Source organism: Polyodon spathula, chromosome 20 (assembly GCF_017654505.1).
Source record: "Polyodon spathula isolate WHYD16114869_AA chromosome 20, ASM1765450v1, whole genome shotgun sequence".
Lineage (NCBI taxonomy): Eukaryota > Metazoa > Chordata > Actinopteri > Acipenseriformes > Polyodontidae > Polyodon > Polyodon spathula.
Genome location: NC_054553.1, coordinates 16,144,641 through 16,163,873, shown reverse-complemented (window position 1 = coordinate 16,163,873; position 19,233 = coordinate 16,144,641). Strand labels below are relative to the sequence as shown.

Here is a 19,233-nt window from a genome sequence, read left to right as displayed (position 1 = left end):
TCTCAATGGGATTGAGATCAGGACTTTGACTGGGCCTGTAGGACATTCACCTTTTTGTTCTTGAGCCACTCCAATGTTGCTTTGGCCTTGTACTGCATTGTCCTGCTGAAAGGTGAATTTCCTCCCAAGCTTTAGCAGATTCTGTTGCAGTATTTTCCTGTATTTTGCTCCATCCATTCTTCCTTCAATTGTAACAAGATGCCCAGTCCCTGCTGATGAGAAGCATCCACACAGCATGATGCTGCCACCACCATATGTCACTGTAGGGATGGTGTGTCTTGAGGCATGGGCAGTGTTAGGTTTGCGCCACACATATCGCTTTGAGTTTTGGCCAAGAAGCTCTATCTTGGTCTCATCTGACCACAAAACCTTTTCCCACATCGCAGCTGTGTCACTCTCATGCTTTCTGGCAAACTCCAGACGTGCTTTCAGATGGTACTTTTTGAGTAACAGCTTCTTTCTTGCCACCCTCCCATACAGGCCAGTGTTATGCAGAGCTCTTGATATGGCTGGCTGGTGCACCATTACTTCACTCCCAGCCACTGAACTCTCTAGCTCCTTCAAAGTGATTGTTGGCCTCTCTGTGGCTTCACAAGTCTCTTTCTTGTTTGAGCACTGAGTTTTGAGGGACGACCTTTTCTTGGCATTGCCTGGGTGGTGTGATGCAGCTTCCACTTCCTGATTATTGATCCAACTGTGCTCACTGGGATATCCAAACACTTGGATATTATTTTGTACCCTTTCCCTAATCTATGCATTTATATTACTTTATCTCCTAACTTCTATAGAGTGCTCTTTGGTCTTCATTTTCCTTAAGATTCACAGCCTTACCAATGATCCTTCAACAGTGGGTTTTTTATCCAGAAAATGTAACAGCAACTTTAATGTTTCACAGGTGGAGGCCAATGGTAAGGTAATTGTGTCCTCATTAGGGCAATTTCTTTCATCGGTGCAAACGGGGAGCTTCCACAGCACAGGGGTTGAATACTTATGTAAGCAAGATATTTCAGTTTTTTATTTTTCTTAAAAATATTTCCCAACATAAAACCAATGTCACCTTACAATAATTGATTCTGAGTTTCAGTGTTTAAAAATAAAATGTCAAACGGAACGAATTTCAATGTACCTTTTGTAATTCAGCAATATGACAGAATTAGTCAGGTGTCTGAATACTTTTTCAAGCCACTGTATGTATGTGTGTGTGTGTGTGTGTGTGTGTGTGTGTGTGTGTTTTTAATTATTTTTTGGTTTATTATTTGTTTTTAGTTGTAGTTTTTCGCTATAAACTACAAATGTAGAGCAACAATGGGAGTTATGATTTCGAAGTTGGTTCGTAGGATTTTGATACCAGCGACAGTGATGCTGACTTTTCACACAGCAATGTTGATGAAAAAGTGGAGCCAAGAACAGCAGAGGGTGTTTATTACTGATCCCTGCGATGATGTCAGTCATAATTTGATTTTGCACCTGTTTACACAGATGTGCACTCCGCCATGGAATTTGAGAGTTTGCGTTCTCCATTGGAATGCTTTTTGTCTTTTGTTCCTGAAAAGCTAATCACTTACCTTTGTGACTGTTCAAACAAAAGAGCATACAGCTACTTTACAAGTAAGCCAGCTGTAAACAGGAAGCTGTTTGGTTTGTAATGACATTGCTGTGATGAAGTACTAAAAACAATACTGGATACAAGGCAATAAAGCAGACATCTGCGGTAGCCAGATCCATCACAATGCCTGCACAAAGTAGCCTTGTACACGCATTTGTGACTATCCCTCCAACACAAGGGAAACAGAGATCGCAAAAAAGGTGCAGGGTCTGAGACGAAAATGAAAAAAAAAAGGACATGAAAAATGTGTAGTGGTAACCCCGGGTTCTGTTGTATTGAACATTTCATTAAATGATACAGAGCAAGTGTATTTAAAAAATACACTTGCGTGTATTGAACATTTCATTAAATGATACAGAGCAAGTTGATAATGACCCATGCTTCAGAGTTGTTTGATTTTTATTTGATAATTACTGTTTACTGATTATTGTTGTTATTAGCAGAATTTATGTTTTCATTGTTCAAACAAACAAATATGAAAATTAATGAAAAACACAGTGTAGGGCATTTATTTGTGTTTTATTCAATATGTTAACATTTTATACCAATTACAGGTTTGAAACATCATTATTATTATTATTATTTATTAGTTCACCCTGGATTCAGTGCTATACAGAGTGACACACGTATGGTAAAGTAATGCTATTGGAGTTGTAAGTTGATTTCATTGATGTGCTGAAATGGGTGACTGACTCAACGCAATACACAATATAATTCACTATTAAAGGAAGTTATTTACCCCATTATCTTTGTACAGTTTAACCATACAAACTTGTATCTTGAATGCAGTAGGGAAAGTGCAGTACATACACAACACACAATTTTTTTTGTAATTAAGGATAAAAAGTACAACACTTTTGGGTTGGTTGCAGCCAGCTTAACTGCAGTGAAGAAGGCAGAGTTTGTTGGCAAGTGAGTGTTTTTTAAAAAATGTATTGCCTCCTGTACATAAAAACATTTAGTAAGCAGTAAAAGGTGATTATTAAAGCACCCAAATGTATTTTATTTTATACGTTGTTTAAAGACTATATCGTCTTAACTTGTACTGCTTCAGCTGTAAGGGTTCAGCTCCTGAAACTCACGGAACAGTTTAGGCAGCACATTGCTGTCCCAGATACGGTTTAGTAACCCAGCATAAATTGTAACAATGATGCGCGAGAGGTCTATATTTGATTAAGGCCTGCTGTTAAATGGGGATTAAAAGGGTAGTGGATTCATGTGTTGCCTGACTGCACCACTTTGTTTTCTCCCCACCTCTACGACTTTGGTTCAAAGTCTAAGACACAGGAGGCTTTGTGGTCTAGTGGTTAAAGAAAAGGGTTTGTAACCAGGAGGTCTCCAGTTCAAATCCCGGCGCACTCACTGATTGATACTATGACCCTGAGCAATTCACTTATCAGTCAGTCAGTCAATCAATCAGTCAATATTTATTTTATGTAGTGCCTTTATAGTGGACTACCATCACAAAGCACTTTACAACAATGCAAATACATTAAATAAAAGGGTAGGATGTGAATTCTAAACATTGTGGATGTGTGTGTCACAGAATCATAGAAATAAGATGGAGTGAAAAATCTGAAATAGCAATTTAGACAACAGCTAATAACAGTTTAACCTTGTTCTCCGTCTTTCGGGTGAGACGATGCATAGTTCACACACCCTCGTCTCTGTAAGTTGCCTTGGATAAAGGCGCCTGTTAAATTAATAATAATAATAGTATTAATAATAATAACAACAACCTACTTTAACAGGGGGGTCCTTGTTTCTATGAATGATAATGACATTACTGTGGAGTATATGTGATGACAATGGAATGCTAGAGTCAACAAAGGTATTGTTTGAACAAGGGAGTTCAATTGCAGAGGAAAACACCACTGAAATAACATTGCTCACCTGAAATAATCAGCAATAATGTAAAGCACACATTTAACAAAATGCTAATTTTCCGTTATTTCAGCACAGATTCAGTATTCCTTTTTTTTGTTGTCAGATCTTAAGAGGTGTAATATCTTACAGCTGTGCCCCCCACCCCAGCCTCATTTAAAGCAGTATTGTTGTATGGGTGCACTTCTATATCTTACAGCTGTGCCCCCCCCCCCCCCCCCCCCCCCTTCATTTAAAGCAGTATATTGTTGTATGGGTGCATTTCTAGACAGTGAGAGGTTTACTACTAAGCTGGAGGAAGCTTATTTTTCCACAGTTAGAGTTTCGGTTGTGTTGAAATGAAGCTTCCACAGTGACATTTTGTAAGGAAATACTTCAGCTTGTTCCCATTAGATAACTAGACACTGTGTTAAAGATTAAGGCTCCCACTGCATTTAATAACTGAAATATACAGATGGCAATTTGGGTGACTGACCCATGTACTGAGGTTAATACTGTTATTGTTGTGACCATGAAGGTATTGTACACAACCCCACCCAAATACTGTAAGCATGCAATTTCTCTGCTATAGCTTACACTTATACAATGAATCACATCTCTCAGCTCTGGTAGCATAAATACTGTACAAGGGACATTCCAAGCACACAGTGGATTTATTTAAAAAAAAAAAAAAAAAAAAAAAAAAAAAACATTTCATTTTAGTCACTGTTTGAGGGGGTGGTGTGCATCCAGTCAGTAAGAGCATAGCCTGATTTATCTGTGACTATTGAACTCCAGGTGCTGGGAGTGCCAGGCTCTTTTGTAGTAATTGACAGTGGTGATTTTTACTGGGCTAAAAATTGCTGGAACTGAACTTGTTTGTCTATGCCTCTGTTACAGTGATTGTTCCAAGATTCTAAGGCTATCGGGCATCTGCCGATGGGATAGTGATTGCAGAACACAGAATCTGAGTGGCTGAGGCGATCCGTGAGGTTTATAATGTACTCTTTTTATTTACAGTAAGTTTGTGTTTACAAAGCTCTAAGTTCATGTAAACATTCAGTAGTTACAGAAAATGTCTTTAATATAGCCTACATCTACACTTCCTGCCTACCTGTGATCTGTACGGCATGCAGTGTGACAATACCTGTAATGTTGGTGTCAAGTTGCTACAGCTTGTTGTCTACTCAGCGTACAGTAAGGCTGATCAGTCACACTCAGTCCAGTAAAGTGGGTTTGTTTAACAAATTCACCCGTCATGGTACTGTAACTTTTATTGCATACTGAGCTAATGCATCTAGAAGGTCTTAATATATATGCTTAGACCTTGCAGTACCCAGACCACCTCTCACAAACCACAGTGCAAGATAGCATGCCAGGTTTCTGTTTACCTTTGCTGCTGTTTCTGCTTTCAAACACTGTCTGCATCCCAGACACAACTCAATTACTTTGCAGATTGTGAAACTTGGTTTGAAACTTTTGCATCTACAAGTAGATCTGGGTCATTCTATGCCACAGTAAAACACAAACTGACATTATGTCTTTTCATATAACTCCTAGAAAGAATCCTAACCTTACAATTTCTGTCAGGTTGCTAGTCAAACTCTTCAGCATTTTTGAAGTTAAGTGTGCACTCCTATCTGTACAGCAAAAAAAAACTTCTGTCTCCTCCAGGTTATGTGCTGTTGCTTATCATAAACTTAACACAAAATTCACAAATAAATGTATAATTTCCATAGCTAAAGTATAAACCATTGTATTGCACAGAATTAAACTCTAAAATCAATACAAAATGGCTTGCTTATTATCATTTGTTCTTTTTTATCTAGGACTGCAGAAGTTGTTGGAACTGAGTAGCATTTCAACGTGTGTACTGTATAATCTCAGGGTACCTGAGCAAGAGAGAATAGAAGAAAGCAAAAGGTAGGGTGCCAGAGGGGGTATCGCAAATGAATTGACAGGAATAATTGGAGATGTGAATTATTCCGGGCTTAAAAGGCATGTCATATGCAGACAGGCTAAAAGAATTGAATCTGTTCAGTCTTGAACAAAGAAGACTACGTGGCGACCTAATTCAAGCATTCAAAATTCTAAAAGGTATTGACAGTGTCGACCCAAGGGACTTTTTCAGCCTGAAAAAAGAAACAAGGACCAGGGGTCACAAATGGAGTTTAGAAAAAGGGGCATTCAGAACAGAAAATAGGAGGCACTTTTTTACACAGAGAATTGTGAGGGTCTGGAATCAACTCCCCAGTAATGTTGTTGAAGCTGACACCCTGGGATCCTTCAAGAAGCTGCTTGATGAGATTTTGGGATCAATAAGCTACTAACAACCAAACGAGCAAGATGGGCCGAATGGCCTCCTCTCGTTTGTAAACTTTCTTATGTTCTTATGTTCTTATTTGAATAATTGGAGATGTGTAGAGTATACTGTGCAGCCGGCACTCAGGCTAAGGAAATGCAGGTGTGCTCTGAGAGATGTGTAGAATACACTGTACAGCACACTCAGGCTAAGGGAATGCAGGTGTGCTCTGAGAGATGTGTAGAATGTAGCTCGCACTGAAACCTGGATCTCCCCTGATAACACTACCACTCCGGCTGCCCTTTCCTCTCTCTGTCCTGTCTCACTCTTCTTGGCCCTCTGGGTGGGGTGGGGGAACAAGACTTATGTTCTCTCCCTCACTGCACTTTTCTGTCCCCCCTGCTCTCGTCTCTCTGTTAGCACATTTGAGTTTCACGCTGTTGAAATCACCTCCCCTTGACGCTTCTGCCTCATTGTTCTTTACCACCCTCCTAACCCTAACCTTTCTGCTGGATTTCTTCCCCTTCACTCCTTTGCCTTGTTTTTCTCAAGCCCGTGGGCCCCCCCCCCCCCCCCACACACACAGCAGGCCATTAACTGGACCTTGTCTTCACCAGAGACTGCTTGCCCCCTGCCCTCTCGGTCGCTCCTCTTGACATTTTTGACTACTCAGGGCTTGAATTTCAGCACAGGACCATGGGAATTGTGCATTTTCCAGGTTGCTCCTGCATATCTGCAAATTTCAATGAAGGAAAGTCCAGCAGGTATATTTTAAGACACCAAGCTACCATCCAATTTAGAATACCTGAAACATTACAACAATCTTTATGGAAGTGGGTGTCAGTGACAAAAGCACTATGAGCCGCATTCTGAGTAGTTCTGGTTAAAATAAGTAAAAGTAGTGCTGGATATTTTAAGACTTTGTTCTCTCGTACGTGATTCTCGGCTGCTATCTTTAAGCATTATAGAAACTGCAGTAAATAAACAGTTTGGAAGAAAAACTTGTTTTGCAAATGGTGACTTTCACTTTAACTGTTAAAACTCAGCCCCATGCATTTTTGGGTGCCAGAGCACCTAAGGTTTCACACACACAGTGCCTATTGAAAGTCTATACCCCCTTTAAAAATGTTCACAAAATGAGGTCTTACTAATAATGCATTGTAAAGTTTTAACATTTTTTTCATTTATTTACACACCCTACCCCACAACTTCCAAGTGAAAAAAATATTCTAGAAATTTGTAGAAAATTAATTAAAAATAAAAGCTGAAATAGCCGTGGTTGGATAAGTGTCCTACCCCCTTGTAATAGCAATCCTAAGTTAGCTCAGGTGTAACCAATCACCTTCAAAATCAACTACCAAGTTAAGTGGCCTCCACCAGTGTTAAATTGTAGTGATTCAAATGATTTCAGGATAAATGCAGCAGTTCCTGTAGGTTCCCTCTGCTGGGTAGTGCATTTCAAAGCAAAGTCTCAACCATGAGCACCAAGGTGTTTTCAAAAGAATTCTGGTACAAAGTTGTTGAAAGACACAGATCAGGGGATGGGTATACAAAAATATCAAAGGCCTTGAATATCCCTTGGAGCGTGGTCAAGACGATTATTAAGAAGTGGAAGGTGTATGGCACCACCAAGACCCTGCCTAGATCAGGCCGTCCCTCCAAACTGGATGACTGAGCAAGAAGGAGACTGATCAGAGAGGCTACCAAGAGGCTGATGGCAATTTTGCAAGAGCTACAGGCTTTTATGGCCAAGACTGTCAAAGTGTGCATGTGACAATATCCCAAGTACACCACAAATCTGGCCTGTATGGTAGGGTGGCAAGAAGGAGGCCATTACTCAAGAAAGCCCACCTTGAATCCTGTTTGATGTATGCAAACAAACACTCGGGAGATTCTGTAGCCGTATGGCAAAAAGTTTTGTGGTCTGACGAAACTAAAATGGAGCTTTTTGGCCTAAATGCAAATCGTTATGTTTGGCGCAAACCCAACACAGCACATCACCCAAAGAACATCATCCATACTGTGAAGCATAGTGGTGGCAGCATCGTGTTTCTCATCGGCAAGGACTGGAGCTCTTGTCAGCATAGAAGGGAAAATGAATGGAGCAAAATACAGAGAAGTCCTTGAGAAAAACCGCTGCCCTCTGCAAGAAAGCTGAAACTGGGACGGAAGTTCACCTTTCAGCATGACAACGACCCAAAGCACACAGCCAACGCTACACTGGAGTGGCTTTTAAAACTTTTTCCCTTTAACAGTGTGGAGTATGGTGTGTAGATAAGTGGGGAAAAAATGCTCATTTAAATGCATGAAACTCTGAGGCACTGACAACAAAATGTGAAAAAAGTGTAGACTTTCTATAGTCACTGTATTACTCAGGCACTGAAAAAAACACTTACCTGGTTAATGGCTTGTTTACAAGTACAGACTTTTTTACCAGTACAGGGTTTTCCAGAGATGTATTCTGTGTGTGTATGTGGTACTCCTGCCAGAACTACTGTTGTCTGAATTTAAGCCTCTCATCATGTGACAGAGGAGTTCACAGCTTAGGTTTCGTTTTGAGTCTATTGCTCTGTCATTGAAGCAGCTAGACTGAAGGGGTGCTGTTTATTTATTTATTTTTTTTGCATATATTATCATGTCTACCACATAGTATGCCTGATCCTGTTGCAACTTGCATAATATGATAGGAAATTGTGGTCTTTCATTTGATATGTTACATGCGTGCAGTACAAACTGTCCAGTAGTTAAGCATACTTAAATGAAAACAGTGAAAAACAGGCGGAAATAGGGCTGAGTATAAAGAGTTAAAACAAAGAAATGGAGCACTGGTTAAAAAGAAAAGCACCTTTTTCTTCTGCTGCATGCTAAAACTTCACATAAGGCAGTGGCAAGAGCAATGGAGAGTGCTCTGTCTCACACTGATGAACAGCTGTTAGGTCTTCTGTAAGCAGCTTATTTTAAAGCAACACCAGTATGAATGATCATGCAGTAAAATCTATATAGTTTTTGTATATGCAAAGGTGCTTTTTTAAATTTTTTTTTTGCCCCCCCCCCCCTAAAATTTTGGAATCGCCCCATTGGCAGCAGAATAGGGGGGAAATTCAAGCCCTGCTACTACTGTATATCCTTCCATCTGTTGCTCCCATCCCTTCCTGCTCTGCCAACCCCCTCTGTCATCTTACAGACACAAACTCTTCACTACCTCCCCTCCTTCTCCACCCATCCTCACTCACTCCCCATCACTCTCTGCAACCCCTACTATTCTACCCTCCTTCCCCTCTCAGACCCTGATCTCTGTTCCCGGCTACAGAGCCATAAACCCACCACATGTGCTCTTTAGCTGTTTCCCACCTGCCTTCAAACAGGCCTGCATCACCCACATCTTAAAAAAAACAAAAAAACAAAACAAAACAAAAAAACAACAACAAAACCCTCCCTGGATTCCTTCTCTCTCCAGATCTACCATCCTGTCTCCATTCCTTGAGCGAGTGGTACATCGTCAGCTCTCTGCTTTCCTGTCAACACATTCTCTGCTCCCCCCCCCCCCCCCCCTCCCCCCAAGAAAAATCTGGTTTTCACCTGGTACACTCCAATGAAACTGCTCTTCTTTCTGTCACACTAACTCTGTCCAAATTCTCCTCTATTCTGTTCTCCCTCACTGACCTGTGACTCTCCGGTACTACTCTTGCCCGGTTCACCTACCTCGCTGATCGCACGTACCGGGTGTCCCGGCATAGCTCACTCTCTGCCTCTTTCTCTCTGTTGATCGGTGTCCCCCAAGGCTCAGACCTGTGACCCCTTCAGTTTTCTCTCTACACCTGCTCCCTGGGTCCCCTCATCTCTTGCCATGGCTTCTTGTATTGTTTCTATGCTGAAGATGCCCAGATTTTCCTCTCCTCTCCTACCTCTGATCCCGACAGTTTCCTCCCACATCTTGACCTGCCTCTCAGCCATCTCCTCCTTGATACACTCGCATCATCTCAAAATCAACCTTTCCAGACCTCCTTTTCTCCCCCCATCTTCCTCCCGCACCGCTGATCTCTCTGTCTCAATTCTTCTTGAATCCACGATGCTCTCTCCTTGCTCATCCACCAAGAACCTCGGTGTCACCTTCGACCCTTCCCTGTCCTACTCTCAGCACACTCCTGGCACACTACCCTACTCTCAGCACACTCCTGGCACACTACTCTACTGTGGCACACTCCTGTCGCTTCTTCCTCAGCAACATATGCAGATACTCGCTGCCTACTCGATGCTGCTCCTAGTTTAGGCCCTGGTACTGTTCCGCTTTGACTACTGCAACTCCCTCCTGGCTGGCCTCCCTGCCTCTGCCATCGTTCCTCTCCAGCGCATCCAAAACTCTGCTGCAGGCCTTGTCTTTTCCTTTCCTTGTTTCCCCCATTCTACACTGCTGCTCCATTCTCTGCACTAGCTCTGATAAGAGAGAAATAATAATAATAATACACTGTACAGCACACTCAGGCTAAGGAAATGCAGGTGTGCTCTGAGAGATGTGTTAAATACAACGTACAGCACACTCAGGCTAAGGGAATGCAGGTGTGCTGTCGTGGATCTGTAGCGCTGCAGTGCCTGGTGGCAGTTTTGTCACTCTTTATTATAATGCATAATTTAGTTAATAGTCAGAGTTCAAAATAACACTGCCCTGAATGCTCTGTTTAGTCTACCTGATATGCTGTATAATGCAAGTGTTTGTGAATAGCATATTTTTCACTGACTGATATCAGTTTCTGATAAAGTTAGGAACCATAAAGAGAAGTCTCCAGGATCCTGTGAAGGCATATCATAGCTTAATTTGAGTTATTTGTCTCACTGATTTGTTTAAAGCAGTACATAAGAACATAAGAAAGTTTACAAACGAGAGGAGGCCATTCGGCCCATCTTGCTCGTTTGGTTGTTAGTAGCTTATTGATCCCAAAATCTCATCAAGCAGCTTCTTGAAGGATCCCAGGGTGTCAGCTTCAACAACATTACTGGGGAGTTGATTCCAGACCCTCACAATTCTCTGTGTAAAAAAGTGTCTCCTATTTTCTGTTCTGAATGCCCCTTTGTCTAAACTCCATTTGTGACCCCTGGTCCTTGTTTCTTTTTTCAGGCTGAAAAAGTCCCTTGGGTCGACACTGTCAATACCTTTTAGAATTTTGAATGCTTGAATTAGGTCGCCACGTAGTCTTCTTTGTTCAAGACTGAACAGATTCAATTCTTTTAGCCTGTCTGCATATGACATGCCTTTTAAGCCCGGAATAATTCTGGTCGCTCTTCTTTGCACTCTTTCTAGAGCAGCAATATCTTTTTTATAGCGAGGTGACCAGAACTGAACACAATATTCAAGATGAGGTCTTACTAGTGCATTGTACAGTTTTAACATTACTTCCCTTGATTTAAATTCAACACTTTTCACAATGTATCCAAGCATCTTGTTAGCCTTTTTTATAGCTTCCCCACATTGCCTAGATGAAGACATTTGTGAGTCAAGGCTTCTGTAAAAACAAAACGGTCTAAGCAAGGTTTTGTCTGAAAGGGTTTTTTGTAGAGCAGTGCTGCACAGAATCATTTAATACTTATTTTAAGGATGTTATACAGGCATATATTGTACTTCTAATATGTTCAGCAGAGTGTTTGCGCACAGTGTGTGCCAAAGGATTTAGTTAGGAGCACAAAGTTTTCGTCTTTTGCTGGCAGTCGATAGAGATCTGAAGGATTGCTAACCAGTAAACCTGTGCAAGATTATTCTAACCAATTTGTTGTTTCGTGCTTTTGCAAGGACAGTGCTTGAAAAAATTGTGCTTTGGCTTAGTTTATGAGGCTGATCATGCACTTTCTAAGAAAGATGTGCATTAACCCTTTGTGGTCCCATGTTGGACCAGGTCCGACATTAGTTTTCCCTTTCCAGTCCAATGTTGGACCTTGTCCGACATCATCAGAAAGATGTCAAGCACTTAAGAACATAAGAAAGTTTACAAACGAGAGGAGGCCATTCGGCCCATCTTGCTCATTTGGTTGTTAGTAGCTTGTTGATCCCAGAATCTCATCGAGCAGCTTCTTGAAGGATCCCAGGTTGTCAGCTTCAACAACATTACTGGGGAGTTGATTCCAGACCCTCATGATTCTGTGTAAAAAAGTGCCTCCTATTTTCTGTTCTGAATGCCCCTTTGTCTAAACTCCATTTGTGACCCCTGGTCCTTGTTTCTTTTTTCATGTTGAAAAAGTCCCTTGGGTCGACATTGTCAGTTCCTTTTAGAATTTTGAATGCGTGAATCAGGTCGCCGCATAGTCTTCTTTTTTCAAGACTGAACAGATTAAATTCTTTTAGCCTGTCTGCATATACATGCCTTTTAAACCTGGCATAATTCTGGTTGCTCTTTGCACTCTTTCTAGAGCAGCAATATCGTTTTTGTAGCAAGGTGACCAGAACTGAACACAATATTCAAGATGAGATCTTACTAGTGCATTATACAGTTTTAACATTACTTCCCTTGATTTAAATTCAACACTCTAGATGAAGACATCAAAAATTCCTAGGTCTTTTTCATAGATTCCTTCTTTAATTTCAGTATCTCCCATATGATATTTATAATGCACATTTTTATTTCCTGCGTGCAGTACCTTAAACTTTTCTATATTAAATGCCATTTGCCATGTGTCTGCCCAGTTCTGAATGTTGTCTAGATCATTTTGAATGACCTTTACTGCTGCAACAGTGTTTGCCACTCTTCCTATTTTTGTGTCGTCTGTGAATTTTTGTTTGCTTACTGTAGTTGTTTGCTTTAGTTTGCTTACTATACCATAATCTAAGTCATTAATGTAGATTAAGAATAGCAGAGGACCTAATGCTGATCCTTGTGGTACTTTACTGGTTACCACACTCCATTCTGAGATTTCTATTCTAATTAATACTTTCTGTTTTCTACATATTAACCACTCCCTAATCCATGTACATGTGTTTCCTTGAATTCCTACTGCATTCAGTTTGAGAATTAATCTTTTGTGCGGGACTTTGTCAAAAGCTTTCTGGAAATCTAAATAAACCATGTCATATGCTTTGCAATTATCCATTATCAATGTTGCATCCTCAAGAAAATCAAGCAGGTTAGTTAGACACGATCTCCCTTTCCTAAAACCATGTTGACTGTCTCCCAGGATACTGTTACCATATAGGTAATTTTCCATTTTGGATGTTATTATAGTTTCCATAAGTTTGCATATAATAGTTGTTTTTTCTCTGGAAAAAGCCAAGAAAACCTTTAATGGCTGAGTGAGACCAATAAGGATAGAGAAACCGAAAAAAAGGGGTAGATCTGAGCAATACACATAGCCCCTGCACCAGAGATAACATAGACATAAACAAAGAATATCAGTGCTCAAAGAATATCACAGACAATTGCAGAGCTTTTTGAGATGTTATATTAATTAAATAATGACTGGGATCGCACTTTTGAGGAGTTTGGTGATAAAACAAGTGATCTTTAAAGGATTTATCTGTATGCATGACTAATAGGAAGAGGCATGTGAAAAATACAGTGAACAAGGGGTGGAGCTTTGCTGGAAATGCAGTACTGAGTGTCCTTTTAATAGGCAGTGCATTTTAAACCTATTTTACTGTGAAAAAAATACTTTTAAAACAGTGTGTCTAAAATAAACAGCTTGTGTGAAAATAAATTGGACCTGACAGGCGCTGAATAAATGGACCACTAAGGGTTAATAGCTGCAGATTGTGTGCGTCTAATAAAATAGGTTAGACTGTCTTCATTCTATATCGCTGAGGACTATGATTAATTCATGTAGAATTCTGTTCTCGAAAGCTATTCTCAGCTCCTGCGGTTCGGCGCCTTAGAGATTTACTAGAATAATAAAGGTAAAGCCAACATTACTACCAGGTAAGGTGTCATTTATATATCGCATTTAACTTAACTCCCTCCCAGCACACACTTGCGTGTGCTACCATACCCAGTTCGACCATGTGTGTGTATTCTTTGGTGAATGACAGCACTAATGCAAACTAAGATTTAAAAACATAAAAAATAATGCACGTTTCCCTAAATTAGTAAAAATATTTAATGAAACAAAACATGACTGAAAAGGAGAGGCATATTTTACATGTTTCCAATAAATAAGTAATGCAGGGTTTGTTTTAAGATACTGTCCCAGCATCACCCCCCTCCATCCCCCACTCAGCTCAGCCCAGCTTACTTACCTGTACATCAGCGTTGTTTTCTTTCTGTAGTGCCTGAGATCCCCATTCAGAATCTTTCCGTCTCAACCACAGCCAGTTGCTGCACCTTTCTGCTGCTTCAGATAAGTTATTCACTGTGCAACACAACTCTTGGCCACTGAACCCGACATCTCTGAGAAACCGGGTTGTAGAGTGTGCCACAGATCCTCAACAACACTACCTCCACTGGGTAAACTCGGACTCTCCATCCTTGCTCTTCCGCTTCAGCAGCTAGTTGAGCATACCGAAGTTTCTTCCTCTCATACTCCTCATCCACAGCATCCTCCCATGGCACTGATAACTCTACCAGATGAACAAGGCATGCTGATCCAGACCACAAGACAATGTTTGGTCTGAGGTGGAAAAATAAGCCGTTGACTAACATCTGCCAGCAGCTTCCACTTGTCCTGGGCGAGGCTTGGTTTTAATACCTTTTCTTGGTGGTTGCTCTCCTGGACGGAGGAATATTATCTTTTGTGTGTAATGCTTTGATGTAACTGGTGGCAACTTATTGGTCAGGTTACGCTTGTCTTCTAGTGCTAAGGCCAAAGGCATCACCTGGTCATGGCGCCACGTAAACCATCCTTGGCTAAGACACACCTTACATCCTGTCAGAATGTGCCTTAATGTGCAGGTGATGAGCACAAAGGACATGAGGGATCCTCACCCACCCAGAGGTTTAAGTTATGTGTGATGGGAGAGCATCATATGTTGCTCTGGAAACTGATCCAGCTCTTTTCCATTGTTCATAGGTCTTGCCAGCCGATCTTGCGCCATTCCACACTTCCACTCTTCTATCTCATCCATTCTTCCTGCTTAGCCTGGGAAACGGCCTTTACACACCTGATCCTTTCCTCCTCCTTTTGCACCTTATTGACTACCAGCTTCCTCCGTTGAGCCGGAGTTGCCTTGTGCCATGTAGGAGGAGCTGAACTGAGACCAAGACCACCTTTTCCATGCTGAATGTCCCCCATAATATCTCCGATTCGAAGGGAAGCGTTAGCGTCTTCCACAGCTTTCTTTGCTGCCAAATTTCTTCTAGTTTTCAACACAGGTGCTGCTCCCTTACGCATTTGTTGCGTGAATCTACTAATGTCATTTCAAGTCTGACTTTGGCGCCCCTCAATTCCTGGGTTAGAGCAGAGTTTGGTAGCTGCAGTGTTCCTTTACTATAAAGTCCCACTCTGCTGCATTTCCTGACGTATAAACTAATTAAAGCTTCCAGCTTCTCAACTGTTGTCAAGGAAACCTCGTACCCCAGTCAGTAACCACAGCAGTCTTGGCAGTAGACCAAACTGAAAGCACCAAAGTTTGTTTGCCCAGTAAAGCGCTGCTATCTATGCTGTAATGATTTTCAGATTGCTTTCAGCCAGTGGCAGATGAAAACATGACATCTGTTCAAGCAGCTCTACAATACAATAATTAGGGAGGATCTTGTTCATTTCAGTGATTGAAGTTACATAGTGCACATAGTGAGTCGTGTCAGTTTTTACTATATTAATGTAAAATCCATAAAAATTGGGACATTTGCCACCTGTTTACTGGCAAGCTTTTGGAAGCAGCATTTTATTTTCATGTAGCTTTTATTCAGTCATTCTTCTTTAGTTCAAATGTCTGTCTGTGTGTGTAGTATATCTCTCAAAGTAGTTGGTTTGGCTGTTTTATGTGAGTATTGCCACTCACTGTGACCACAGTAATGCAACAGTATTGCTGTCCACAGTAGACTAGCTGATTTATCTTGTGGAAAGTGCTGTTGACAGCAGCTTCATGTGGACTGAAATTAAAAAGAGAAAACTACAACAGGAAAGGCTGTGGTGTGCAAAAGAAAAGAGGAACTGTTATTGTTTCAACCAAACAAACACATGCACGCCACATGTTCCACTATTCCAATGCAGTAAAAACTGAACTAAAAAAACTACTACACTTTTCATGTAAAAGTAGTATGATGTCAGCTGTCCTTCTGAAACTGTCCAATGCGGCTCTGTGATTTCTGGATGCGTTTGCAAAGTCAAATAAATAAATGTTTTGGCTAGTGCTGCATTTTACAGCACTGCAAAACAGAATATCAAAAGAGATATGGAATGTATAACTTCCACACAGCTGAGGAATAATATCTACAGTATGTATCTTTATACTACACAATGGAAACATTTGCCTAACTAGAGATGTCCTTTTATTTGCCTCATTTTATATTCCGGGAATGTACATAGTTGACCTGTCACACCTATGCTGTGTACTGTTTGTTAGCGTATCAAAGCAATGAGGACTGCAGTCTGCTGCAAGGGACTGGGAACCTACTCCAAATACTGGAGATTGTCACAAGTCTAATTACTGGGGCTGGGAAGGGCTCTAACATGAATGCGCAGATGGCACTGGATCATAAACAGTTTAAGAGTAACAATATGAATAGTAATGTTATGGCCAGGATACTTGGAACTTGACACATTTCAAAAGGAAGATGCTAGATAAAGGTCAACAACTTTCACTTGCTCATACATTTGGTATAGCTCCAGTTTGTAAAGCATGGTGACTTTTAGACAAGAAAGTTCTCTCGAATTGACACTATGTCCCTGGTTCTAATTGTATTAACTTTAATCGAAAATACATGCACTCTATACTGCACTAATCCCATCTGCAGGCAGGAAATGGGCTAGGTCTCTAAAATCTGTTCTGCTTTTTCCTCTCTGTGGCATTCTCTGAGATGATTCTCATTCAGTGTTAGATAATGTCAAATAGAAACATTAAAATAAACAAAGCTTCCTGTAATCTGTTTGTAACATGAACGGCAGTATCTGCATAAAGCATTTTGCGTACAACCTGAGCTAATTGTTTACTGACATCCCCGGAGCTTAGGGACATGCAGAGTATGTCCTCGTCAGTATTTCAGTGGGAGACCTTGCACTGCAGAGTGGGTCGGAGTTACCCATGGTGTCTTGGTCAGATTCCAGTTTAAATTCTATCCTGACTTCCATTCTCCTACTCCTATAAATAGGGATTAGGCATCCCTGAAAGCGATATGGTGGTGGATTTATCCTGTTAAATATCTTACCGCTATCAGAGAGACAGTTGCTTTTCTTGGCTCAGCCCAACAAGTGCCTCTAATAGCATTACAGTGACATCACTGTGTTCCACTGCTGCTTGCTGATTTCTCTTGGAATGACCTTTGCAGTCTTGCTGCTGGGCAGATAGTGGGCTTTAATACTGGGTGACAATTTAATTGATGCTGATCAGTGATCATCCTGTGGTTAACTACTCACGCTAGTTTAGGACCCTGGAATACAGAATGAGCAAATGTTTTCTATGCTACAATAATACAGACTAAATAGAGTAAATGCTGTACATGCTTATTCCAGTTGCTACAACTGAAATTGAGCAGATCAAAGTGAAACAGAATGTTCTGCTGTTTGAGACGCCAGGAAAGGGCTGTTGCTAAATTCAGATATGTGATACAGCTGAAATACTAAGACATGAGCAGAGATGGCTTCTTCCAGCCACACGTCACCCTGCAGTTTATGTGCCACATGAACCAACTGCTTTGACTTTCTCTTGGAATTAGAATACACATCTGGGTAAGTCTTGTGAAGAACACTGTTAGATCTGGAGTGACTGGTTTGTAGCAGCCCAGTGGCAGTACCTTAGTCGGTAATTTTACCCATTGATTTGTGTCAGGAATGTAACCTGCACAGTGCTATGTGTGAAAGTTCCTAAGGCTACACGTTAGCAGTTAGCCGTGCCTCGTCATTTAATATAATACAAAATGGATTATTAAATAAAAGCCTGGCAGAAAACTCTTCAGTGTAGTGATCCAGGCTGGCATGTTGCACTGTTGGTTTGCAGTGAAAATGGTGATTGGATCCCTAGCAAAGATCACATTGGTGACTTTGGCTGACCATGAGATGATAACATTGGGTAGCTTTGGGAAGTGGAGAAGTTTTGGCAAATTAAAATTAGATGAAAAAGAGAACTTTTTTTGAAAGGCATTCAGTTTCTCAACATGTCAATATATGGTCTCATCCCTTCCCTGTAGTTCCAAATTGAGTCCCAAATATTTACCTTTACTGAGCCAGTTAACATTGTTGTGCACTAGCTGATCATGATGGTCTGCGGACATGTCGGCTAGCAACTGACGGAACAGACAATGTTGGAGGCTTGATGTAGATCGGATGAAGTTTATGATTGCCATCACTGTGTTCATTGTATCTTTCAGCTCATTACGAAGTTTGCCACACGAAACACTTTGATGGACAGTGCAGTGCAAGGACTGCATCTGAGGTGCTAAAGCAGACAGCCTCGCTATCAGACCTTTCTCCTTCCTGTCATCGAATGACACCATCTATAAGTAAGACGTACTTTGTGCAGGTCAAGTCCATGCTCTTCGAAAAACGAAGAAATGTTTTGAAAAATAACCTCGCCACTAATGTAACTTTTCAATGGGAGTAAAGCTAGCATTTCTTCATGGAAACATGCGGAGTGCAAGGTCGCTCAAGAGCTGTACAAGCACGTTGGAAGAAATGAGCAGTGCCTCTAATTTTGAGCTTCTAACTGCTGAGCCCTCTGGATACGTATTTCCAGAAGCACAGTGTTTGTTTTCAAAATGCCTTTTCACATTGTATTCCTTAAACTACTGACACACATTCATTGCGCAATAAACACATTGGATTTACGTTAGGTACAGTTGATAAAATAAATACGTATTTATTGGTGCACTCGTTTTTGAATCTAGGATTTTCACCATCAAGCTGTTGCTTCTTACTAGCTAGAGTAGAGAGAACCATGTTTATATAACTTTATTTTAGCTATTTTTTTATCATTTTTGCTGACTGTTGGCGGGCCACTGACCAGACGTTGAAGAGCACTGCACAATGAAAACAGTGTTTGTGAAACGTGAATGCAGCAGTTTTGAAATTGATGTAAGATTACCCCAATACTGTGCCGACCCATAAAACAGTAACAGCGATGCTGGAAAAACTTAAAGAAAATTGTGCTGCAGCTGTTAGTACAGAACTTTCAAAGGGAAGCGGAAGGCTTTTTGGAAACTGTTCTGTATGATTTTGGACCGAACGGCTGTATTCTTTTGTACAATTTTAGTTTTTATACTGGAAGTACTGCGCTAAAGTAAAGGACCTTTGAGACACACTTCAAACAGGTAGGTCAGGCATCTCTCTTGCAAGTGTAAGATAGCAGGGAGGGGGTTAAAAATCCTTCCCTGCAGAAAACATATGAGAATGGACA

The 19,233-nt window shown here is 40.9% G+C and overlaps 2 protein-coding genes across 10 annotated transcripts in view; one reads left to right on the top strand and one right to left on the bottom strand.

The window, feature by feature from the left end:
• The window catches only part of LOC121295490 (plastin-3), a 513,951-nt gene that overhangs the window by 207,137 nt on the left and 287,581 nt on the right, over positions 1 to 19,233 (bottom strand). The gene's annotated exons all lie outside the window — the stretch shown is intronic.
• Positions 1 to 19,233, top strand: part of klhl13 (kelch-like family member 13) — a 172,726-nt gene that overhangs the window by 43,781 nt on the left and 109,712 nt on the right. For 3 of the 9 annotated variants that reach the window (XM_041220169.1, XM_041220163.1, XM_041220165.1), the window contains exons 2-3: positions 4,370 to 4,488; positions 5,299 to 5,392. The exons of 1 other annotated variant lie outside the window; for it this stretch is intronic. Coding sequence is in view for 2 of the 8 variants with exons in the window: in XM_041220160.1 (XP_041076094.1) it covers positions 4,469 to 4,488 (20 nt within the window). In the remaining 6 variants the exon portion in view is untranslated. Of the gene's footprint in view, positions 1 to 4,369; positions 4,489 to 5,298; positions 5,393 to 18,208; positions 18,341 to 19,233 lie in introns of all 9 variants that reach the window. 5 more of the 9 variants (XM_041220170.1, XM_041220164.1, XM_041220160.1 and 2 more) reach the window with 3 other exon arrangements.